Here is a 24,275-nt window from a genome sequence, read left to right on the forward strand (position 1 = left end):
GGCCGCGGCCGCCCTCCCCTCCCCGAGCGCGGCGGGCCCGGGGCCGGAGGGGAGCGGGGCGGGGGGCGCCCCCGCCGCGGGGTCCCGGGGCCCGGCCCTCACGTGGCGCTTCCCCCCGCCAGCACCGGCCCCGGGAAACCCGCCGCAAAGAGAACCCGAGCGGACACAAAGAGGATTATTTAAATAGGTGCTTCGTCTTTTTTTTTTTTTTTGTTGTTTTGGGTTGTTTGCTTTTTTGTTGTTATTGTTTTTTTCCTCTCATCTCTGCAAAAATAAAGTCCCAAGATTTTAGATTTTCTTTTCTTTATTGTACAATTTATAAAACACTAGCGTGGCTCTGCCCTCCCACCTCCCCTGCGCACCCCTCAGCACCCCCCAACCCCCCCTCGCCCCAACCCCCCCCGCCTTTGTTTCAGGGTCGTCCCCCCCCCTCCGGAGCCGCCGTCCCTCGGATCGCACCCCCGTTTTGCAAACCCACCCACCCCTTCCTTTGCTCCCCTCTCCTCTCTAAAACGCGACGATGGCCCGAGTCCAGGCTCCCAGGCTCGCCAGCGCCTGCTTGCTGCACAGCTGCCCGTTGAGGGGCTGCTCCGAGTCCGCCTGCTGCCGGCTCACCAGCCCCGTGAAACCGGAGCCGAAGATGGAGATCAAGTTGGAGATGTTGGAAGAGTCCTGGGGGTGCTCGGCGCTGTACTCCTCGAAACGGGCGCGTTTGCTGCACGGGGCGAAGGGGGGGCCGCCCGCCACCCCGCCTCCCCCCGGCTCCCCTTCCTCCACCCCCTCCTCTTCCTCCTCCTGCCCCGGGTAATACTTGCGCTTGGTGCCCGGCGTGGGCGGCGGGGAGGCGAGCCCCGGCGCCGGTTGGCAGCAGCAGGGGCACTGCGAGCAGCAGTCTTGGTGCAAGTACCCGTTCTCCACCGTGGTCACGACGTGAGTGTCCAAATCCAGCACGGTGGTGCGGCTGCTACAGTGCGGCGCCCCGCCGCTCCCGAAGTCACAGCCGGCGGCGTAGAGCAGCCCTGGGGGCGCGCCGCCGCCGCCGCCGGGACCGGCGCTGCCGGCGGCCCGGTAGAAGCCCGGGGACGAGTCTCTGCAGGGCGCTCGCTGCAGCTCCGGGGGGGCCGCGCACACCGGCACCTCCAGCAGCTCCGCACCGCCCCGCACAGCCCCGCAGCTCCGCGCTTCGCGGTCCTGCGTGTCGGCGGGCAGCGGGAGGGCCGCCAGCTCCGGCGGGGCGGCGGCGGCGGGCGGCGGGCAGGCGGGCATGGCGAGGAGCGGGGCGCCGTCGGGGTAGTGCTGCTGGCGGCGGTAGAGCTCGGCGTAGCGCTCGCTCAGGTAGAGCTGCCGGGCGTTGCGGAGCACATAGGAGACGAGCAGGTTCTTGTGGAGCTTGATGCCGCCTCGCTGCGTGCGGGAGCTGTGGATCTTCCGCAGGGAAATACTGATCAAACTCTGCGCATCGAGGGTGCACTCCATCCTCCTCCGGCCCCTCAGCATCTGCTCTCGCCACCCGCGCAGCCAGGCACCCCGGGCCGCATCCACACGGCAGCCGGGAGGGTGCGGAGGGTCGCAAAAAAGGATAAAGAGGCGGGAGGGGGGGGGAGGGAAATAGAAGGGGGGGGGGAAGGGGAAAGGGGGGGGGAAGAGCCTGAGGTCGCTGGAAAGGGGGGGGGAAATAGAGAGGGGTATCTTCAGGGGGCAGCCAGCGGCGGGAGCAGAGCGGGCATCGCCGTGCGCGCCGGTGGCTCCCGCTGCTGCTTGCTGCTGCTCGCCGCTGCCGCGCTCCGTGCAGGCACGGCGCGTGCAGCCAGCGCCGCGCGCGCCCCCACCCGCCCCGCGCGCCGCCCCCGCCCGCCCTCCCTCCGCGCGCGCCCGCGCCCGCCCCGCCCCCTCTCCACCAAACCACCCCCCCCGCCAGTCGGTACCTGTCGCGCAGCGGCACTGAGTGCCCGCCCGCCCAGCCCCCGCTTTTTATAGCACCGCGCCGGCCCCGCCCCGCCCTCCCCGGCGTGCGCGGCCAACGGGGAGGCGGAGGACGGCCTGACGGGCGGGTGCGGCGGCCAATAGAGGTGAGGCGGGCCCTTCGCGCCGTTCAAATGCTGACAGGAGCGACGTTGTCCCCGGAGGGCGGTGGGGACTCGGCGGGTTGCACCGGGCACCGCCGGGGAGCAGGTGGTCCGCCGGAGCGGTGGCGGGGCCGGGGCGCCGCCTCCTTGCGCCGCTCCGCTCACACAGGTGAACGGCGGGGCGGCTCCCGCCCCGGTGGGCGGCCCCGAACAGCCGTGAGGGCGGGGGCGCTCCCCGGGGACGCGGCATGGGCTGCCCCGCCCCGCTCTCTTGGGGGCACCGGGACCTCTGCACCCCTCTCACCCTTGGTGGTACCGGCACCCTCCAGCACCTTCTGGGTTCTCCCTCCCCGGGCGTGCTGGAGGGCTGGACGCAGCCCCTCGTCCCCCTCTGCAGACCCCGGTGCACCCCTTGGGGCGGACCTAGCCCTGCGGCGTTAAAGGCTGTGAAGGGCTTGTGGCACCCCATCACTGCTGGTTCCCCCCGTGGCCCCACAGCAAGCAGCCCCCCCAGCAGACACGCCCCCTTCTGCCTTGCAAGCACCCCCCTTCACCCCACACTTTGCAGAGAGGAGTCAGATGTTTCCCCTGACGTGGGTGCAGGACTGCATCAGTCACTGCTCAGAAAGTGCCCCAATCACACCAGTTTTTCCACCAAAGTGGGAGTAGGACCATGCACGGGTTGTTGCTAATTAACGACTCCCATCCCACCCTGTTGCACACAGATGCCTTGAATCTGCAGGGTAGCAGGGCCCCCAGCTCCAAAGTGTGTCCCTCACAGGGTGCATGAGATAGGGGGCCCCAGGTCTGGGCAGGCACTTGTGGATGCATGGCGTTAGGGCTGTGCAGGGTCTAAGGGGGGTGCAGGGGCTCAGGTCTGCCCCCCGTGCTGGCTGCTCAAAGGACCTGGCCACCGAGGGACCCAGCTATCTGTCCAGGGAGCAGCAGTACTTGGAGAAGGTGGTGTTGCTGCAGAGGAGCAACCCTGGGCCAGCAGGTAAGAGCTGCGTTGGACACACAACTGGGGGTCTTGGGGTTCTTGTAGTGCCTTGGTGGGAGAAGGGGCTGTGACCTGGGGAGCAGAGGGACTGCAGTGCTGGGGCAAGGGGGACTGCAGAGCTGCTTCTGAAACAGCATCTTCTGTACAAAGTGGAAGGTAGGGGAGAGAGGAGGGGGCTTCCCCACTGACTGTGGAGGTTCCCCATGCTGGGTGCCTGCTTTGGGGGATGTGATGGTGTGCATACCTTAGCAGTGACTATGGGCAGCCTTATGTCTGTACGTTGTGGGGAGCCCACTGGACAGCAAACCTCTGAAGCCCTCGCTCCCGCCGGTGCAGCCTAACCTCTAAACCACAGGGGCAGTCATGCAAGGTGGTTGCTGGTCTTGTCAGCTTTGGTGGGGGCACAGTGCAAAGCCTGGGCTCTGTGGGGGGGCTGTGGGGGCATGCTTGGAGGGCTAGAGCTTTGCTTGTTTCCTGGACTGGCTGAACTCTTCTGGTTCAGCTCACCTATGTCCTCCACCCAAGGGAATGGGAGCTGGCCCAGCACCACGGAGGACTTTCTCCCTGTGGAAGGGTCTTTGGGACAGCAGCTGGGCCGCTCATCCCCTAAGAGGCAGCTGGCTAAGTCCTTGCTTGTGCAACCCTGGTTGTGGAGCAGCCTCCTCCACAATGTGCCTTCAGCCATGCAAACTGAGGCAAATGACACTCAATGCATTCCCAAGCTCTTGTAGGATGCTCTTGACCCTCTGTCCTTGTGTGTAACATGGAAAACAATCACAACTCTGTCCAGAGGGTGGCTGTAGCTCAAGGTGGTAGGTATGGCCAGCATCTGAGGTAGGGGATTGCACCGTCTCCTTCCTCTCCTTCACCAGTCTCTCTCCCTTGCAACCCTTCCTGGCTGCAGGTTGGCTTTTTCAAGGCTGTAGCTGTGCTGCAGCTGGAGATCTGGGAGGGGATACCCAGAGCCGGTCTGCACAGATAATATGGGGTGCAGCAGGGCTGGGGTTTGGGGCACATTACCCAGACCAGTGCTGAGCTTTGGGTGCTTTGGTGGCTGGAGCCAAGCTGTGCTCCCACTCAGCGAGATCAAAGGCTCTGCCCTTGCGGGATGTTGGTGCTCATGGACCGAGCCCCAGCTGTAACTCTGTGGCCTCCTGGGCACCGAGGAACCAGGGCAGCGAGCACTGCTGCTGCCAACCTGTGCCACGTCTTCCACCCAGCCAGCGACTGCCTCTCTTGCTCAGCTGGCATTTGCTGCTTTCTGGCCCATCTCCAGCTGTAAAACTCTAGCCTAGGTGGTCCAGGCTAAGAGCCTGAATTGCCTGTTGGCCAGCTGCTAAGGGGTGGCTTGGGTCACACGGACAGTGCCAGCCACAAAGCATTGCTCTGGTGGGCATCCTCCACCTCAGGCTCCTGCTCACCATCCCACCTCAACTCGAACTTCCAGCACAGCCTCGGGACATTGCCCAGTGCCGGCCCTCTGCTCTTTAATCATTCTGTGGCTTTGGCCTCGGGTTGTGGCTTTAACTGAAGGATCAGGTGGACTTTGCAGGGCCCTGCCTGCAGCAGCGCTGGGTTTATGGAGGTGCAGAGGGCTGTGCAGAGGGTGGTGCATCCTCGGGGCTGTTCAGGCATTGTGGGGCGACCCTGACGTGGCAGATGCTGTCATCTCTGGCTGTCGGAGAAGTGCCCCCTGCTGTAGCTGCCTGAGAAGCTTTGTGGCACCAGGAAAACCCAAGAGCACAGCAGGAGCCTCTAGGAGATGAAGATGGAATTAAAACTTTAATCTTATTTAGATTCTGGGTAATTAATATAAGGGCTATAAAACATGGGCCTGATCCTCTCGCTAACTACCAGGCACTGCGTTGCAGCTGGTGAGGCTAGTGACGGTTGCAGGCTGCCTTTCCTCCCTGGCTGGCTCTCTGGGTGGGTGCGAACGTTTTGTTTGCAGACACAGTGGCTTTAATTCTGGAGCTGGGATGTTCTGTGCTCTGCAAAAGCTGTGCTGCTTCAGTTTGGCCTGTGGACTCCAAAATCTCCAGGACATGGGAATCTGGCTGATACCTGTCCTGGCACATGATAGTAAGCCCTGCTTTCCTAAAAGAGGATAACGAGTCCTGTCCATTTTCTGGCTCTGCAGCAGCAAGTCAGGGCAGGATGGATTTGTTTTAGTGCTTGCCTTTCCCAGGAAAAGCTGTGTCCTGTCTAGCATCCCTATTCCCTGGTCTCCACTGGGGTTTGTGTGCCCTTCCCATAGGGAGGGGCCCTAAGGACCCTACTGCTGGAGGGGATGTTTGGTCTAAAACCATCTCAGTTAAATGTAATTGCAGCTCTTAACTGGCCATTAAATGGCAAGTACCATTACTTCCCCAAAGGAAAGGAGGATGGGCCCAGGATTTGCTGTCTGGAGGGTTGTAGCTGCATGTTTCCCTGCGTACATGCTTGCCGGTCCTGGGGGCCGGGCTGCGGTGCAGGTGCCGTGGGGCTGGCTCTGGGCTGGGGACGGTGCATCTGTACCTCAGTTGGTCCAGCCCTGCTGATGTCCTGGTGCCAGGGCCAGTCTCATAGCTGTCGATCCTGCAGCGGACTCCAGCAGCAAAACCTGGCGGTCCGCTGCTCTCAGCTGCAGAGTAAACAAGCTGGCAAGAGAAACCATTTTGCTTCAGCTAGTAGGAGAAACCCTTTTTAGGTAGCACTTCCAACTGGCAATGCTCTCCTTCATTAACCCCCTCCTTCCCTTTCCACTGAAACGTGAAGTTGTAGCGACTGGAGATCAGGCACTTGCTGGTGCGGCTTTGCCACCCAGAGCAACAAACGCAGACGTGAATTTACTGCTTGATCTTGTAATTTCAGTGCAATTAGACTGGCTGCTATAGAGCAATTTCCCCTTGAGCCTCAGAGTCCTGGGCCTGGGCATTGCCCAGCTTTTCTCAGACAAGGAAGCAGAGGCATTTGGTTACTGGCTGAAACATGAGGTTTTTTGGGTGCACCTGGAACTTGACTCCCTGGAGACGCGTCTGCGAGTTGGAGCTGTGGGTGCCTGGCATGTCTGAAAAGGAGCCTGCTTTTCAGGCTCACTTATTACAAGTCAGGCACCCCAAGCTAGTGGGAAAACAAGCCAGAACAAGGTTTTCAGGCTAAGATCTGGGAGCAGGGCTCACCTCTGCCACCCTCTCCCCTGTGCTGGGCAGGCGCAGTGTTGCCTGGACACCCAGGCTGCTCCCCAGCTTGGGGGGGACCTGTAGCATGGTCCCACAGGGTCTGCTGCAGTGAGCGGAAGACAGGGCATGTCGGCTCCAGAAGCCGTCAGCCCTCGGAGCAGCGTATCCGCCTGTACTGATCAAGCATGCAATGGGTAAGGCTGTCACCCCACTGTCCTAGGTGTTAGCTCTGTCTCAGTGCTCTGGTACAACAGTCAAATACTTTGTATAAAACCCTGGAGAAAACAGGGACAAAACGATATAGACAAATCATCCATTTAATTATTTTTCCCCCTTGCTTTGAGCTGGGGAGCTATATAGTGCCTCCCAAGCACCACTGTGGCAGGGGGCATGGGTGAAGTGCTAGGGATTTTGATCTGGTCTGTTCCTACCTAACTTTACTGACTCGTTTCTTGTACTGAGTGCTGCTGTGCAGGGTTTATGTGCAACCTGCAAGCTTCTCTGCCATTGTTTCATGGCCTCTCACTGCTGTGTGGCCAAGCACAGCCTAACCCATCCCTGTGCCTAAGGTGGTGCTTACAAACACTCCTGGTGCTTCCTCCGCTCCTACCAAAGTGTTGGGAGGCCCCTTTGGCCAGGAATTGCATGACACTCTTGCTTTGACTAAACCTGGGAGGGTGGATTGAGGAGGTGATTGCTACCAGGATCTTATTGCTGATCGCCTCCACAGTGGGCTCAGTTTATCCTGCTGTGAGTGGGCAAATGCTGGCTGTTGGCCAGCTGGTGACATGACCCAAAGGACAAGGGGGCCTCTGCCTGTGCTGATGTTTTTTAGCCCATGCATACTTTTGCTGCTGGCTTGCTGTGCCCACAGGTTGGTCTGCAGTAGCCGATCTGTTATTGCTAGAGCTGGGAGGGAATGAGCTGCCAATGGGGTAAGCAGAGCTGTAGGTGTTCATGGGGAGGTTGCTGCGTCCTGGTTTGTCTTGGTGTGATTTGGTTGGCTTGCCTGGCACCCAGAGCCGGCGGGTGATGTTCTGCAGTGGCAGCATTGTAAAGCTTCTGGCACGGGTGCTTCCCCAAGTCTCTAGCGAGTCTGTCCTACTGTGCTAGTCCCTGCTGGTGCCTTGTCTCCTTGTTTCTGGCATTTGGAGGACATGGATTTCTTCCTGCAAAACCACTGTAGCACGCTAAGCTGCAAGATAAACTGTGTGCGGCAAGCTTAGGAGCCGCTTTTTTAGGAAGAGGGGATGAAGTTGGCACCCACTGCCTCCAGTGAACTACTGATTTGCACCTTGGACTGGATGCTCCCTGGACTCTGCCACCCAGGGAGCTCATCACAGCTCCCTGATGGACATGGTGCTCGCCCTCCTGGGTGCGTGATGGATCCCAGAAGCTCCTCTGCTGCCTGTGCAGAGCAGGTGCAGCCTGCAAGCAGGGGGCTTGCACGGGGGCCTTGCATCCGTGGCACCCCCACCAGCTCCCCTGAGTATTTCTGAGCTGCTGCAGGGTCAAAATACCCACAGCCCCTGCCGTGCTCGTCAGTGACTTGCAGGTGATCTGAGTCCTGCAGCTTGCAGAGGTGATGGCACCAAAGCTCCGTCTGGCTGCAGGGCTACACAGCTCCAGGCTGGGCTCAGCTGCATGGGTGCTTTCCTGGTTGAGGTATGGGAGCTGTGCTGAAGGGTTAGAAAATTTGGGGTGCTTCTATCCATGAAACTTGGCTGTGCTCAGCACTAGTTCTCACCTAGGCAGAGCTGGAGGCTGGGGCTGCAGCAGGGTCAGGGTAGGTCCCTCACCCAGGGGACTTGTGGCCATGGCTCATGGGGTCACTCCTGGGAGGATGCTTTGACTTGTGGTGGCTCTTGGGTTAGGGATGGGAACAAATATCACTTCTAAGTGAAGTGGGGAGGTGAACACCAGGCTAAAGCACAGCTTTAAGCTCTGTCATTTGCCTGGGAGCACGTGCTTTTGTCCCCATGGTCTGTGTCCTGAGCAGTCAGGCTGCTTCTCCACGCTGGTGTTTGGTCCCATCTCCTGGGGAGAAACCAAGAGAAGGGCCCCAAAGTTGGTTGCTGCTGGTTTTATTGGAGGCTGTGGATGTGACCACCACCTGCTGTGAGAATACAGCTCTGTGCCGGAGGCTCCTCTGGCAGCTGGTGGCAACTGGCTCTCTAGAGCCACTTTGGGGCCACCAGCTGCCCCCCCAGAGCATCACCTCCAGGAGGGATGAGATGCCCTGGGCAGTCAGGGCTGTTTGCTGGGCTGTGGTATCTGATAGCGACCCTATTTAATTGCTAGGTCAAATATCCCAAAGTCTTCAGCATTGCGTAGCCAAGGGTTGATCCCTGGGCTTGGTTTGACCCCAAGTTACAGCTGTAAACGTGGCTGTGCTGGAGCACAATCCCTACCCTAACTGGAAAGTCTGTCTCCAGCACAAGCATGAATGAGGGATGTTACCTGCGGACCCCTTTCCTGTCTGTCCTGGGTGGAGCAAGATGGGACCCACTGGGGACCGAGTGGGATTTGCAGTCATGCGCCCTACTGGTGAGGGGACCAGCAGACTCTCATAGGAGCCTGGGCAGCAAGCTGTTATACAGTGATGGGACGGCATGGAGACCAGGCGCCTGTGATGTAGGGCTGATTGTGTGTCTCTGCCTCTGTTTCCCCTCCCACCTACCTTGTCCTGAGGTTTCTAGATGCTAATCTGCACAGGGCAGGGCCTGTCTTACCACACAGGCAATGTCTGGCAGCATCTGGGGAGGGGCAGGGGGAGGCCCTTGCACAACCCCTGTGATAGGAATTGCCCATCTCCAGTGAGATGACCCTCCCGGGGCTTGCAGTTATGCTTGGCATTGAGAGCAATCAAAGCGGCAGATCCTTCCCTGTTCCCTGTGTTTGCCAAGCCTGCAGGGAAGGCAGTCAGGGCAAAAATTGTATCAAAGCTGGAGCTGTGGCTCAGGTGGGGTCTGAATGCAGATATGGTGCATGGCACCTGCCCGGGGTCCCCTTCCTTACTAAAAGTCACCCCAAGCATGTGCGATGAGTGCTGCCAGCTGACACGGGGCTCTGAAATGGTTAACTGCTGCCTGTCTGTGATGGAGACTGCAGCCTTCCCCGAGCAGAGCCCTTCCAGTGCAGCCGGGGAGCAGCATGGCCTTGTGATGCCCCGTGGATGGATGGACAGATGGACGGGGTGGGAGGACTACAGTCCCCAACAGGGAGCAAACCCCTGGGGGCGCCAGGGGAATGCTGGGACTGGTAGTCCGGGCCTGGCGTGGGGGTCCCTGCTGCCACTCGTGGCTGGGGCGGGGGGACCCGGAGGGAATGTGTAGTCTCGGGGAGGAGCCAGCGTGTTCGCCCACTTTGTTGTTAAATACCTTAAAGGAGCAGTGGCTGTGCCCGAGCAAGCTCCCTAGCGGAGCCGCGCAACCTGGGCTGTGGGCTTTTTAAAGATAAAAATCACTCGCGTGGCCTTCGTTATTAATGACATCTCCTGCGCTCAGTAACTCTTTCGGTGCCTGGGCATCGGCAGCCTGGCATGGCGGTGGTGGGCCTGCCTCATTGCTGGCTTGTGTGTGTGATGCTGGACCACCTTCAGTCCCACATACCCCTCAGAGCATTCTCCTCCTGGCACTCTGTGCCCCAGAGGCTGGTGCTGCCGGGAGGTGGGTGCTGAACTGTCCAGCGCTCTCCCTGCCATGGAAAATCAGTGCCGCGGCTGTTCCCTTGCAGGGGAGACATCCCTGCTTGTGAGCCCCGCAGCTAAAGAGCTCTGGAGCGAAGCGTGGAGCAGCAACGGCATGGGTGGCAAGGCAGATTTCTCATGCCACTGTGGCACAGCCGTGACCTGGAGATTTCTTCCCCCCCCCGGCATAATTCAGTCTGGCACCCAGTGCCTCCAGCAAACACCCTTGGCCTGGCCCTGGCATGTGCCCAGCAGACACCCACATCAAAGCCAACTCGGCTTGCCTGGCCCCTTGCCAGCAGCTACCTCTAGACGGCTTGTGCAAACCTGGAGGGAGATGACAGCGAAGCATCCTGTCCCCCAGCACCTCCTGCCCACCGTCGGGCAGCTGGGGCTGGCTTGGGCATGGGGTGGGGAGCTACAGCCGAGCAAGTGACCCTGTGTTGGGACTATGATGGGGGTGTCTGTTGTCTGTGAAACATCTGCCCCAGCAGAGCTGGCTAGCCGTGGGCTGGCACCTGGCTGCCTCAAATTATTTTGTCCCTGCTGTCCTGTCCCAGTGCTCCTTGCCTCTGAGCCTCAGCAGAGTGGGATGAAATCCCTCTGGCAGGCAAATGCGCTGGAGAGGGTCTGCTGGAGTGTGGCACGGGAACCTTGCTGACTGGAAAAGCAGGAATAACCACCAAAACTGGTGGGGAGGGCTCTGATGCTGCAGAGAGCCGGCAGCTGAGCTGGCTGGCGTGGGGTAATGCTCCAGGGCAGATGGCCCAAGCCTGCCTGTGCTGCCCATGGTTTCATGCCGTGGCTCACCCATGGGCTGCCATCATCGTGAAGGCAAGGGGAGAGCTTGGGTGGCAGGGCTTGAGCCTGGTGCTCTCAGCCTAGCCTTTCTCTCCTGGGCTGTTAGGTGCAGCGCAGCCTCCTTGCAGCCCAAGGGTTTGGTGCCTGCCTGCCAAGGGGCCGCGCTCTATTCTTTTACCCTCCTGGGTGCAGGTGTTGAAGAGAGTATTGGGCATGCCTGATCCTGCTTGGAACTGGGCTCCAGCTGGTCCGTGTTGCGAGTTCAGGCTCGTGTCCATAGTGCTTCCAGCCCAGTGCCTGGCCCAGCGCAGCTGGTAGTGGGCAGAGCTGCAGGTCTTGCTTGATTTGGAGTTGTCTGGGTGAAATTCTTACCCAGAGCAGATGAACTCTTCCCCAGGGTGCAGAAAGCTCCTGGTGCACGTGGGGCACAGTGGGAGCGGAAAGGCTGAAGCTCATCAGAGCTTGTGGCTGTGGAAGGACCTGCGGTGCCAGGACCTGACTACCCTGCGTGCAGGGACTTGTGTGGTTGGATGCTGGATCACAGCCTGTGCAGCTGTGACCTCCTGGGTGCGTCGAGGGCAGCAGAAAAATCCCTTCTGGGCTGCAGTGGAGTCTGCACCAGATCCTATTCTGTGCAGAAGGAAGCAGTGGAGTGGGAGAGGCTGCCTGTGGCGATCTGCCGGCTGCTGCATCCAACGAGGAGCCTGCAGTGCCTGGAGCACAGGGAGTCCATGCTGCTTCTGTGCTGCGGGTGCAGCCAGCCTGCTGTCTGATGGATGCTGAAATAAGGAGCCTGGGGGGTCCTTGCCTGTCTGTGGCCAGCCCGCAGCACTGGGTGGAAGCATAGAGTGGCCAGTGCATCCATGATGGCGAGGTGTGAACAGAGACCTAGTCATGTAGGAGGAAAAAATTCGTCTCTCATGGATGCAGGGGAGAGGGTGGGAGCTCAGTCTAACAATTCCTGCTGTGCCTGGCCCTTGCCCCCTGTTCTCTGGGGGCTGTCTGGGGTTCAGGTGAGGTGGTGCATGCTGTGCAGCTATGCTGCCTGGCCTTGGTGCAGTCACTTACTCCCTGCACTCCTCAGCGCTGCGATGCTGACACTCGCTGTCTTGCAAACAGCTCCTGTATGTGTGCGTGCTGTGCCTGGCCCAGTGGTGACCCACCTTTGAGGCCGTGTGAGCCCTGATACAGCATTTGTGAGGGAGTTCATGGGCTGCATAGGGACCTGGTGAAGCTGTTTGGTGGAGGAGGGCACAGGTAAGCTCCCCTGCAGGCCTGACTAGGTCTGTTGCTTGTTGTTCCTTTTTGCTTTTTCATACCTCACCTGCCATTTGGGAGCCTGGTACCAGCAGCCTCACGGCTGCCTAGTGCATTACGATGGTTGTATTGCAGCAGGTGCCTTGGAGAAGCCCTGCATTGAGGCTGCTGAGGTGTCCACCCCTCCATGTCCCCCAGGCTGATTGCTTCTGACACAGTCCTGCTTGGACCTGGACTGAGCCCAGACTGTTCCTGCTCTGATGGAGCAGAAGCCCCAAAGTGAAACGCAGCTGCTGGAGGAGGAGCAGGAGCTGTGAGTTGGGGGTCCTGGAGGTGAAGCTGGCTGCAAACAGCTCCCGGTGCAGTGCCATTTCACACACTGCATGACTTTCCCACATGCACAGGCATTCCCAAGGCTGAAAGGGACTTTTCCTGCTCTGGAAGGGGTAGAAATGAAATGTGGATAACATCACTAGGTTAGCGTTGCTAGAGGAACTAAGAGCCAAGCAACTGCATCCATAGGAACCTCAGTTCTTCTCTTATCCCCTTGCACATCGAAGTTAATTGCATTTCCAACTGACACATCAAGCTGTCCTGCCACGGTCGTCTGCAGCAAAGTCAGTGCGTAGTGGTTGCTCTGGGATATAAACCTCACCTCTGGTGTCTTGGTGTCTTGCTGTCTTGAGGGGGATAACGTCTTTCCCAGGGTTGTTTGTGCTATGGTCAGGCCTTAGAAGACCAGGGCTCAAGCTGAGCATCCTGCCAGGTCTTTACGGGTATCTCTCAAAGGTGAGACTTGTCAGGCTTAAGCAATAGATGAAATTTTTTTAATGGGTGTTCAGCAGCCGCTGTGGAGATGCTTAAGGGCATAAATTTTTTAAGAGCATAATGGATGTTAAGCTCTCAAAAATAAATCCTAAGTCTCTCCAGCCTGTGTTTCCCAAGGTATTGGCGGCTAGCTTGAAATGAGAGAGAGCAAGTGAAATGAAATAAAAGGCTTTTAGATGGTGCAGAGCACCACTGTGGAGCTTCTGCTTTCTTTGTGTGTCTGAGTTACCACTCAGTCCTTTGGGATCCTGAGGGTCAGGACAGCAAGGACTTAATCCATGGTGGTTGCTTTGAGGATCCACATTGGAGAGCAAAGTTAAGTTTTTTTTTCCCCATGGTGGTAAGATTGATTGGGTTTTGCTGGTAGCCAGCAGTACCAAGCTCTAAAACCTCCTGCTCAGAACACTTATTGATGGCAACCAGAGAGTCTGGTGCAAAACTGCATGGAAGCTCTCTTGATGAAGCACAGCGAGCATAGTCTGGGTGTGGGAGGTGGGCCAGTGCCTTCCCTGCTTCAGAAAGGGGCAGGAAGACCTGGACCGAGCAGCTCTACCCAAACCATCACAGGGAGATGATGATGGGGCTGGAACGTGGCAGGGCCTCCTGGTTTCACCTTGTAGCAGGAGCCTCCTCTTCCAGCCTGTGTGGATGAGCCTTTCCCAGGAAAGTGGCAGGCGCATGCAGGGGTTTCCCGCCTGGCCCTTGCTGCACCAGGAGCCAGGGCAGCAGGAAGAAGATGCTCCCCTCTGGCTGGTGCAGCAACCTGGAGCTGGGAAATGGGGAGGAACTTGGCTCCATCCATCCCCAGCCGCTGTTGCCCCTGGGCTGGGAAGCAAAGCCGCTCCTCCTCTCTCTGCAGACACAGTGATGCTGAGGAGGGAGGGAGGTGGAGGAGTGCCATGCTGGCATGGGTGCTGGGAAGCCAACAGCCCAAGACTTGTTTGATGTTGCTTTCTTCTCCTGCTGCCAGAGCAGGGAGGATGGCAGCTCCAGAAGCACTGAGCTCCTGCTTGTCTCCTGCCTGGGGAAAGTGGGAGCAGCTCCGATCCCGTGTACAGCCCTGGGAGGCGGCAGGTGAACGCAAGCATTGGCATCCTGCAACGCTGCGCCCTCATGTTGCTCTTGCCAGCTCCCCTCCCAAGCCTGGCTGGAAACACTCCTGCCTTTCCCTTGAGGTCAGCTCCACTGCAGCTCTGCTCTCTGAGGTCAGCTTGTACCAGCCAAGGGCTCAGCCCTGTTTTATAGAGCTTTTCCACGAGGTGTGCCCTGCGAATGCCCTTCCTTGGGCTGTGGGAACACCGTCTGGAGATGAGCAATGCCTATTCCTTTGGGAGGCTGATGAAGTTGGGGTGCTGAGTGACTTGCACCAGGTCTTTCTTCTCCTTGCCTGGCTTTTGGGACAGGTGTTGACCTGCTCTGAGGTGGCAGGTCCTGAAACAGGACAGGTCCTGTTTGCAAGAGTCTCGGTGGTGGGAAGAAGCAAGAAAAGTGGAAGGTTTGGGAAAGGTCAGGATAAAATGACTCCTTGTAGTATGGCTTGATGCAGAAATGTTACCTGCTGCTTCTCTAGTTCAGCCTCACCCTATGCCCTGGTCCTGGTAGTGATTGGTGTGTGATTATGGAAATTGGAAAATCTTATTTTTCTGATGTGGAATATCTGTGGCCTTGCTTGGGAACATCATCCAGGGAAAGTGTCCTTGAGTGACAGAGCAGCAGAAAGCCCTGGAGAAGGGACTGCACTTTTCCAGTGCTGGCAGTGTGAAGGTTTTTGTTGATGTGTGTCCTGTTTTCTGCTCCTTTGTTGGTGGGTCATGTGTGGGCCTTGGTAACCTTGTGTCTGCCCAAAGGGTGGCTGTTTATGGAGTACGACTGTCTGCATTCACCCCAAAGGCAGCTCTGGATTCTGTGTCCCCATGGCTGAGCCATCACAGCTAACCCAAGGGACACAAAGTGCTATCTTATCCTCTTTCCTGAAAGCTTTGAGGATCAGGGCTCTCGCTGCTCCTCAAAAACACAAGGTGTGGCTACACCAAGAGTCTCTGGCAGGAGCCTGGCATGAGATATGAACAGATCCTGCTGCCTCCTTACTCTTGTTTGCACATCTAGATTTTCTTTCCTGCTTCTTCAGCCTGCTCCGAGCACCACTCACCCCTGCTTGGGCTAGGAGAGCATTTCTGCGTAATTGCTGCTGGAGCGACTTGGGGTGAGAGACACAGCACGAGTCTGCAAGTTCTCTGGGCTCTCAGCTGCTCTGGCTGCTGTTGCTGCCGCCTCTTGGGGGAGGAGAGGAGGGACCAAGCAGGGGTCTCTGCTCCTCAGCACAGCTGCACGGGAGCTCTCTGTGGCTCCCAGGCACAGCAGCTCTTCCCCTTTCCCAGATGGAAGATGGGGCCCTGGGAGTATTGGCCGTCTGCTGCTTTGCTGCCCAGAAAGGCCTGGAGGCTCTTTTACGCCACTGCTCTGCTGTTATCCATTGAATTGCACTGAAAACCATGCTTTTCCCTGTTATCCCTGAAGATGGGTGCAGATGACTCCTCTCCTGACACGTGCGTGATCTGTGCACGCTTGGCTCTCATCTCTTCCCGGGCAGCTGGAAGGTTATTTTTGGTTCTGGAGTGGCCCAGATCTGGTTTCTGCCGGGGCGAGTCCCTGCCCAGCACAGCACTTGCATCCCCTGAGCTTGCGGGAGGTGAGACGTGCTGGCTTCCCTTGCCGATGTGTCGGCTGGAGCCTATGGGGATACTCTGGTGCTCACCTGCCGAAGGGCTGGTCTGATATCTCTGTGGAATGGCTGCAGAGAGCAGGATGTTGGCCAGGTCTGCAGGGACTCACCTGGATGTATTGGCCTGGGAAACCCGATCTGTGGGCCTCTTTGGGGGGAGAGGGATGGGCAGGAGCAGCTGGTGCTGTCGCAGGGCTTGGAAATCCAAGCCAACACCTAGTCACGTGTGTCCCCCTTGGCTTGCAGGCTAGAGGAATGGCAGCCCTCTCCTCTCTGCTCCTGGCCTTCTGCCTGGGTCCTGCAGTGGAAACCCCTTTGGAGGGGCACTGTGGGGCTGAAGAGTTTTCTGGGGGCAGCCCTGGGGAGATGCTGGGGACCTCCTGCCCTGCCACTCCTTGGGAAGGACTCACAGTGGGAAATGTGAGTGCTGCTATTTGGCTACCTCAGTGCAAGGATGTCCCTCCTCTCCAGTCCCCCTGCAACTCCAGGATGTTTGAGCACTTTCTTAAAATCAAGGTTCGTCCCAGTAATCAGCTGGGCAGTGGCTGGAGCAGTGGCAACAGGGTGCTGCTCAAAGCATCCTTCCCACATCTCCATGTTGGGGTGCTTTGGGGTACCTGTTTACCTGGAGGGGGAGCAGAGGGCGAATGCAATCAAAAAGGGCTTTTCACCAGGTTAGACACAGGCTAAATATTTGCTAGGCAGCATGGGCTGCATGGAAAAGTGTGACTGTTTCTCAGCTCCTGGCTGGCTCTGCGAGCTGGTGGAGGTGAGCACCTTGCTGGAGCCAAGGCTGCAGGAGGTATTTTGAGAGCAGGCATCTGTGGTGGATGTGTGCCCCCAAACACGTTGCCACTGCTATATTCAGGAATCATTGTTTGAGGCTTTTAGTAGGCTGGTGTCCTGTCTATCCCAATATCTGGCTCTATGCTCTGTACGGATGATCAAGAGCCCACGTGCCTGGCAATGCAGGTAGGGTAAGAGCCCATTCGCAGGTGGTACTTGCTGCCATGGCTCAAGACACCACATCCAAACACACTGGGTGTCCAACGGGGAGAACGACACATCATAGGGTGTGTACTTGCAGGACGATGGCTGGCAGAGATCAGTTGCCAGAGATGCTGCAGGGCGACCTGGGTGTTAGAGCTGCCCTGCTATATCCCTGGGCATCAGGGGAGGCTGCAGTGCTACCTGTCCAGTGCTCCCCGTCCTCCCTGGCACAGCTACAGAGCCAGGACAGCTTTTTTCTCACTGAAAACTGTGCCCTTTCCTCCAGGGAGAGAGCATCAACACATCCTCCCACGCTCCTGCTCATCCCCTTTCAACAAAATGCCGCTCTGACGTTTCTCTCTGCTCCTGGCAGGGAGCGAAGCTGTTTCCAATCTCTGACTGTGGGGCTCCTGGTTGTAGGCTTGCAGGTCTGGGATCTCCTGCTCTGAGCAACCCCCTTTTCCTCTCTCTGTGGAGTTTCTGGACTCACCTCCCAGTACCGACCTGGCTCCTAACACTGCAAGGCTGGCTCCTGCCAGCTCTTCTGTGTGAGAGCTCATCTCCCCATGAAGCCTGAGGGTCTCAAATGCCACTGAAAACAGAACCAAATCAGCTGTGAATAGGCTTTAACTTACTATTCAGGAATACAATAGAAAATCAAATAGATGCTATATCTCCTTTGACTGTCTGTGTGCCTGGTTTTCTTTGTTGCAGGTGACTGGGGGAAAGAAAATAGGTTTGTTATGAAAGCACCAGGTCCAAACTGCCCTGCTCTGTTAATCTGGAAACCTGGAGATGTGAAGGAGGTGGCTTGTGTGGACCAAGGCTGCTGTAGGTGGGAGCAACGCGAGGCTGAGGTTGGGAGCTCTGTTGCCCCACATTGACTTCGCAGTGTGCATAGAGCACCTGAGCTCTGCACAGCACAGCAGGTTTGGTGTGGATGGCTTTGTCCAGCCATTCATCCCTGCTGAATCTCTTGCAGAAGATGGGCTGTCTCCTCTTGCCTTCTGTTTTTTAGCTGTACAGCATGGGCCGCATCTTGTGCCTCTGTGGCTCCTGCCTTCCTCCTTGGTCTGGCCGTTCTGTTTGGCTGGGCACAGTCTTTGGCAAAAATCACCCAGACCAAGAGTAAAATTCAAATGCACAAAGCCAAATATTTGCTGTGAAGCATCCAAGGGCTATACTGTGCCACTGAGATGACTTGGGGTGTATGGCAGGGCTACGTTGTACACAAAGCTGCTGTCAGGGATACGGTGCTGAGCAGGGAGGAGAAGGCAAGGGGTTATCTCTCCTTCCTGCAGACCTGATTTCCAGGAGCTCTGCTTTTGGGGTGGGCCTGTTGGCAGGGGGCTGAATCCCAGCCCTGCAACCCTCCTGAGCAGGGCTTCACATCCAAACCCTCCTTTTACCTCTGGCTTACCCGGTGCACCAAGCCATGGACAGACAAAGGGATGTCCCCAGCCGAACCGGGCTTCAGGGAGGGGAGGCAGCTGCGTCGTTGCATCCTTTGCGAGTGCCCGACTCATCGGGCCCAGTGTGAGCTCCTGCCGGCCCCGGGTGTGGGTGCGGGCAGGAGCCTGTGGTTAGGCAGCACCTCGGACATGAATGCGATGTGAACTCAGGCTTCCCTTTTGAAGTTTGACACCCGGGATTTTCCCCACCCACTAAGAGGACTGAAGACAAAAAAGAGCAGAGAAGAAAAAAAGGCGGGGGGGTAGGGGGTGAAGAAAGCTCTCTTTAAACTGCTGGCGAGGGCATGTCAAGGAGGCAGAAGTTACAAGGGGCTGTTGGGGGAGGGCTTAGTACGAGTCTATCTGGCTGGCCATCTCTGACTCACCAACACGTGCAGGTACAACCCTGCTGCAGCCCGGTTTTGGCTTGAGCCACACTCACTGGGTGAAGCCGAGAGGGGTTTGCAGAGGCAGGAGGGAAGTGGAGAAAAGGGAAGAGCTATCACTGCTTGTGCTCAGCTGCTTGGTGTGTGATGGCCCCAAATCGTGTCCCATCTCTTGCCCCTTGCAGTCATTCCTACCCTTCCCAGCTGCATCATGACCTTGAGTAAATTAAGAAGGGCCCAACCTTGGGTGAAGCAAGAGAGTCAGGATCTGGCCCCACTGATGTAAGGGTTGCAGGATTAGGCTGCCTTAAACAACAAAGCTTAGCTCCGCCTGTGAGACGGATACCCCAGGGGCAGAGTAGAAGGGTGTGGAGTGGAGGCTGCTCTTTGCAGAGGTAGGATGGGAACGTTTTCTGGTCCTGCCTGTCTGGTTTAACATTCCCAGCTGGGGCTTGGGTGATCCAAAAGAGAGCTTGATCTGAGATGTGAGGCTATGGCTTATTATTATTTAAAACTTTTAAAGCTTGAAGCTGTACTTGGGCCCAGATTCACCTGATAGACCCGATCTGCCAGGGATGGAGCGCTGGACATGAGGCTGGATGCCATGTTCGTGGAGGGTTGTGCTGGTGCAGATCCAAATGACACCCGCAGAGGCAGTGACAGGATCCCACCCTGTCACCTCCCCCTCACCTCCACCCAGCCCTCAGCCTCAGCTTTATGTTTGAAGTCAAAGCTTTGGGGGGTTGAAGTGGCTGCCTTTGGCATCCTGAAACCCAGGCTTGACTCACACCTAGGGTATGGTGTGTCCTCATGCCTCTGGAGAGAAAAGGATGTTTTGTGTGGCTGAGTGTAGCCAGACGGCTCTTGCCAGCGATGGAGGATCTGCTGGGCCCCACCAGAGCCGGGAGCAGTGCCTGCCTGCAACCATTGAGAGCGATGCTTGGTCCAGCTTGTCCTTCAGCACCATGAGAAGAGGCAAAAAGTGACATTCTAGTCCCTGACAACCATCCTTTACCCTGTCCTGGGGGTGCAGGAGGGGAAGATACCCTTGACAGAGCTTCTCTCACCACAAGTGACCCCACCAGGAGAAGGCGCTGAATGCCAGCAGCATGTGGAGGAGGAGGAGAGGATTTGGGACCAGATGGTGTTGAGGTGTCCCAAGGGGAGCTCACAGCAGCTCAAAACAGCCACCCGTTCTGTGGCTGCCCGATAAGGTTAAGCTCTGTGTGGTATCACAGGGAATAGTTGCAGCTCTTGGAGCTGAAAGGAGCTGCTGGTGTCTTCTATTCCTCAGGAGGACAAATAGCTGGGCCATGCCCACTGCAGTGGTGTCATGACCGTGCCAATCTTTGTATCTAGGTGACCTCCACTTGGTGAGGTGACCCCACCCGTTCATGGCAGGAGAGGTGCTTTGTGTCTGGAGGCAGCTGCGGCTTGGCTATACTGTCACCCAAAAACTTGGGTTCCTTCGTCTTCCCTCTTTCCTGGCTGTGCATGGCCATCACAAGACCATGCCCTCTTGTTGCAGGCAGGGGATTTCAGCCTTGTGATTTTGCCCCTCTGAACGTCACGGTCCGCTTCCCCTTTGTGAAATTGCAACCTGCTGAACAGAGCAACTGCCTGTTTCTGAAGGTGTCCTGCCATTGGTGCTACAGCCGTGCCAGATGCTGGGGTCTGGAGAGCAGCACTGAAATCGGTATTTCAGCTGGAGCTACTTGCTCCTACCCTCATGGGTGGGATGCTGCGTACTAGTTGCTTGCTGCAAGAGCTGTGTGAGTGCACAGCCGAAGGAACGAGCTGCTGGGATGCCTACCAGAGGGGAAAGGCGAGCTTTGCCCTTGCTCTTGATCCTGGGGCTGTGAACTGCAGAATAATGGAGGGAGGTAGCTGTTCTGCCAACAGGGTATAATAAATGTGCCGGGATCCTGCTGTTAAACATCCATGCTTTGCACGTTTCCATGTGAGGGGAGGCTGCTTTGCAGGTGGTATGTAGGCAACTGCTGTCTCTGTGCCATGGGTATGTTCCTTTAGGTGGAGAGAAGCCCGGTCCGTGCTTCTGGCACGCTGCAGAAGAGGAGAGTTGATTTGGGGAAGGCTGCCTGCACTTGGCAGATGGGTTGAAATGGAAAGAGTCTCTTCCAAGACAGCCCTGGATGGAAATTAGCCTTGCACAGCTCTGGGGGTGGGCCGTGGGGGTGAAGGGTTGGGAGATGATGTGATGGTGGCCGCTAAATTTAGGAGCACACCATTTTGTCAGTTATCTCCTTGCCTGTTGTGCTAGATCACGTCCACAGCTCATAGCCTGGTCCTGGCCATACCTACGAGCTCTGTGGTGCCTGTCTGTGCCATGCATGGAAGGAGATTCTTCCCCTCCACCTCCCCTTGCATCCTTGAGAACTTTAATCTTTCATGCTGTTTAAGCCAGCCCCCTTGGGGAAGGAGATAGTTAATTAGCCCCTTCTCCCCCTGCTCCTCACTTTCCATGTTTCCCGGACCCCGCTGTCTGGTGACCCCCTCTGCAACGTGTCTGTGAAGCTTGTTATCTGCCCTGTACAGATTTCTCTGGCGGGAAGGGGAGGTGATGCTGCAAAGGTTCCAGCTCCCGTCACGAGTATCTGCCAAGGTGTGGGGAGCTCTTCCCAGCCTGGCCTGGCTTGTGAAGGTGTTGGGGCTGTTCCCTGGGCCCAGATCCCAGACAAGGTGAGAGGACGTCGTCCCTGAGTGGCATTGGTCCTGAGATGATGTGGGACCTGGAAGGGATAGCTGCTGCTGCGTTCCTCTTCAAAGTGGGAGAGTGGGAGGCATCCCTTGCTATGGTGGCACTGGCACTTGGAAATGAAACGTGATCCTTAAGAGCTGGGCTGCTTTAGGGCCTTCCCTCCATTTCTCTGGGGAATGTTGGTTCTTCTCTGTGCTCACCTGTCCTGAGAAGGCTCAGCTCATTGCAGTTGGGCCCTACCTGAAGCTAATCCCAAAAAAGATAAAAAAGCCCCTCACCAAGAGCTCCTGGCTGGTCTCATGCCTGGGGGACGGTGAGGTGATGCTGGTTTCCTTGCCAAGGCTCTAAAAGGAGAGGGAGAAGGTAGAGGGGACTGGAACCACAGGTGAGGAAGTATCCAGGCTCACCAGTGAGCTTCTGCGTTTGCAGGAACTGCTGATCTTGCAAACAGACCACCAGAGTCTCCTGTGCATGTTCCTCTGAGCGGCGTGGGGCTGCATGCGTATGCATGTAGCGGGGCACCCAGGCCTCTCCGTGTGTGATGTGAAGGGAAACCAGCTCTGCTCTCCCCAGGCAAGGCTGTGCTTTGGGATCCGGTGTGGAGGATGGGGTGCCTGGGAGAGGGGTGCTGCCAGTGGGCTGCTCCTCCTCCATGCCAGGGTTAACCTCCTCCAACGGTATCTCACGTGGCTGGGACAGACCTGCCTTCTGCAGCTGGGGTAGGGGAGGGAAGGAGGAAGCTGGTTGTGCCATTGTTCATAGAAATCAAATGTGAAAGGAGTGGGAATGCAGCAGCGCAGAGGAGGGCATCTTCGAGGGGAACCTGTGTGCTACCTGTGCTGGGTCCATTAGCTTCCTCCCAGTCCAGATGCTGAGCTCAGCGTTGCAGAGATGCAGGGAATGGTGTCCCTTGAACCCCTGCTCCCTCTCCCCATACAGCACGGCTGAGGGTTTGCAGTGAAACCGAAAAATGCCTTGTCCTAGAACTGTGCCTCCTGCCAACTTCTTTTATCAGACCCTGTGCTTTTGCCTAGAGCCAGTAGCTGTGAGGATGGAGATGGGGGGAACAGGCTGCTGCTACAGTGCTCTCTCGCCTGCAGCCTGTTTGCATTCATGATTGCATCCGTGCATTAAAGTGCTTTGAGCTCCTCGTTACCAAAGTGCAGACTCTGAGTTTTAACGAGCCACCCGTGGGAGCTGGGACTGGGAGAGACGAGCTGCTGTCCTGCTGAACCGAGGCAGAGCGTGACAACAGGCACCACTGCCTGGAAACGGTGGGCAAAGGCTTTATTGACCACTGGAGGTCACTTTTTCAATAATGCAGTACAATCCAACTTTATTTTGTCAGTACCTTTCATGCAGGCTGCTTCCGAGCTGCTCAGCACACCCGGTGCAAAGGGAGGGAAAGACTTCTCCCCGAGCTGGGGAGGTGGAGGCTGCTCAGCAGCGCGGGGTGTGGAGAAGGCTCTTGTGCTTCAGCAAAGAGCTAGAGAAGAAGAGCAGAAAATAAAGCAGCCTGGATGCTGCTCCCCTGTGCTGTAGATGCACCTTCAGGCTTTTCATAAGCAAATGAGTGTGTTTGGCCCTGGGGGGGGCTGGAGGAAGGGTGGAAGAGGCAGGAGGGTCTGGGGAGGGAAGGCAGCTCTGCACAGGCTGGGCTGGGTGCTGTGCAGGGAAGGTCAGCCTGTGTTTCTCAGCTGGAGACAGGCAGTTGTTGGGAAACGAAGGCCCTACAGCAGCGTGGTGAGAAATCCAGCTTGCTGCAGCTGTTTGCTTCTCCTAGAGTGAAGGAGCTTCAGAAACCCTGTGATTTGAGCTCGTGAAAGAGCTTGGATGTGGGCAGGTTCAGGCCATTTCTGAGCCAGAAATTGTGCCTGATTTGTGCTCCTTTGCTCACTGTGTGGTGCCGAGCCATTCCTGGGAGGAGAGTGTGACCCCACTGTCAGCACTGCCTGCCTGCTCCAGGTGTGGAGGTGAGGTTTCTGCCCAGGCTGATGCCCCAAAAGGGCTCGGCCAGGTGCCTCCTCCCAGCCCTATGCAAGCAAAAGCTAGAATGCTGTCCTTGGACAAGAGGAGCTGGGCGGAGACTGTGAGAGAGTGTCTTTAGTCACCCCAAAATCCCATGCAGGAGTGAGAAGGGACATCCTGTGACACTCTGATGCTGGCAGCTGCTGCTTTTGCAAAAGAATTGGGGGAGTTTCTGTGCTGCGGAGGAGCACAGTTCCTAAGCATGGGAAGGTTGGAGGTAGAAAACCCAGCAAAAAGCCTTTTCTAATGAGTCAGCAGCAATGGCTGGTGCATGAGCTCTTCTGCCAGGTTGTGTGCTTCCCTTGCATGGTGACACATTGTTCCCAGACCTGTTGCTTGTGCTGAGTGGCTTGGGGTGCTGGACGAGCCTGCCATGGATGCGATCTGCAGGAAAGGCACCACTCGTGGGAAACCTTTCAGAAAGTTTTCTGGCTCCTCTCGAGTTCACACCCAAAGCCTTACCTGCACTGGCTGACCCACAGGCAGGGCTGAGCCCCATTTGCAGGGAAAGGGCCCCCTTGTTCTTCAGAGGGGGATGGAGCTGTGCTGGTGGATGGTCACCTGGGAGAAATGGGGCTCTTCTGCCCCATAGCAGCCTGGGGACAAGATGCAAGTGGCCCCCCCTTTCAAGCAGCAGTAGGGCCATGAATAGAGGATATTTGCACAAGGGTGCCTGGACACATTGGGGACCCAGGAGGGGGACAGACTGGTGGACTTGGATAGAGTATCGAGGGTCTGATCCAGAGCCATGAGGCCTTGCTCATTCAGAAACATGCAGGGGACAGGCTTGTTTGGTTTGCGCGTCCCTTTGCCCCATTTCCCATTGCATTCTGTCGCTCCTGTGCTGCCTCTGTCCTCTCCTGCCTGAATCCTTGCTCTTTGCCCTTTCTCCACAGGAGTGCAAACGGTAACCTGCATCCACTGTGTTTTGGGGTCTCCTTGCTCTGTGCCTCCAGCATCTTCTGGGTGCCCAGGCTTAAAATCTCCCCTTCTGCCTGGGGAAGTGGAGGTCTTCTCCTGCCCCATCTAAGCCTGTTGGAGCTGCTTGAAAAGATGGCAGCATTTTAGCAGGACTCTTTGAAGCCCAGAGGCATCCAGCCTGGCACTGGAGGAATTCGGTCTTCTCATGTTTCTTTTTGTCATGCTGGAAGTAGGTTGGGAAGCTGGTCATGCCAGAT

General features: G+C 57.3%; 1 protein-coding gene across 1 annotated transcript; it reads right to left on the bottom strand.

Annotated features, from left to right (window-relative positions):
* Nucleotides 1-466: 466 nt before the first annotated feature.
* On the bottom strand, nt 467-1,814 carry IER5L (immediate early response 5 like). Its single transcript, XM_075111909.1, has one exon. It carries the CDS (start codon nt 1,495-1,497, stop codon nt 508-510), a length of 990 nt encoding a protein of 329 aa, XP_074968010.1. The 5' UTR covers nt 1,498-1,814; the 3' UTR covers nt 467-507.
* Nucleotides 1,815-24,275: the final 22,461 nt, after the last annotated feature.

The sequence above is a fragment of the Phalacrocorax aristotelis genome, chromosome 17, assembly GCF_949628215.1.
Source record: "Phalacrocorax aristotelis chromosome 17, bGulAri2.1, whole genome shotgun sequence".
NCBI lineage: Eukaryota > Metazoa > Chordata > Aves > Suliformes > Phalacrocoracidae > Phalacrocorax > Phalacrocorax aristotelis.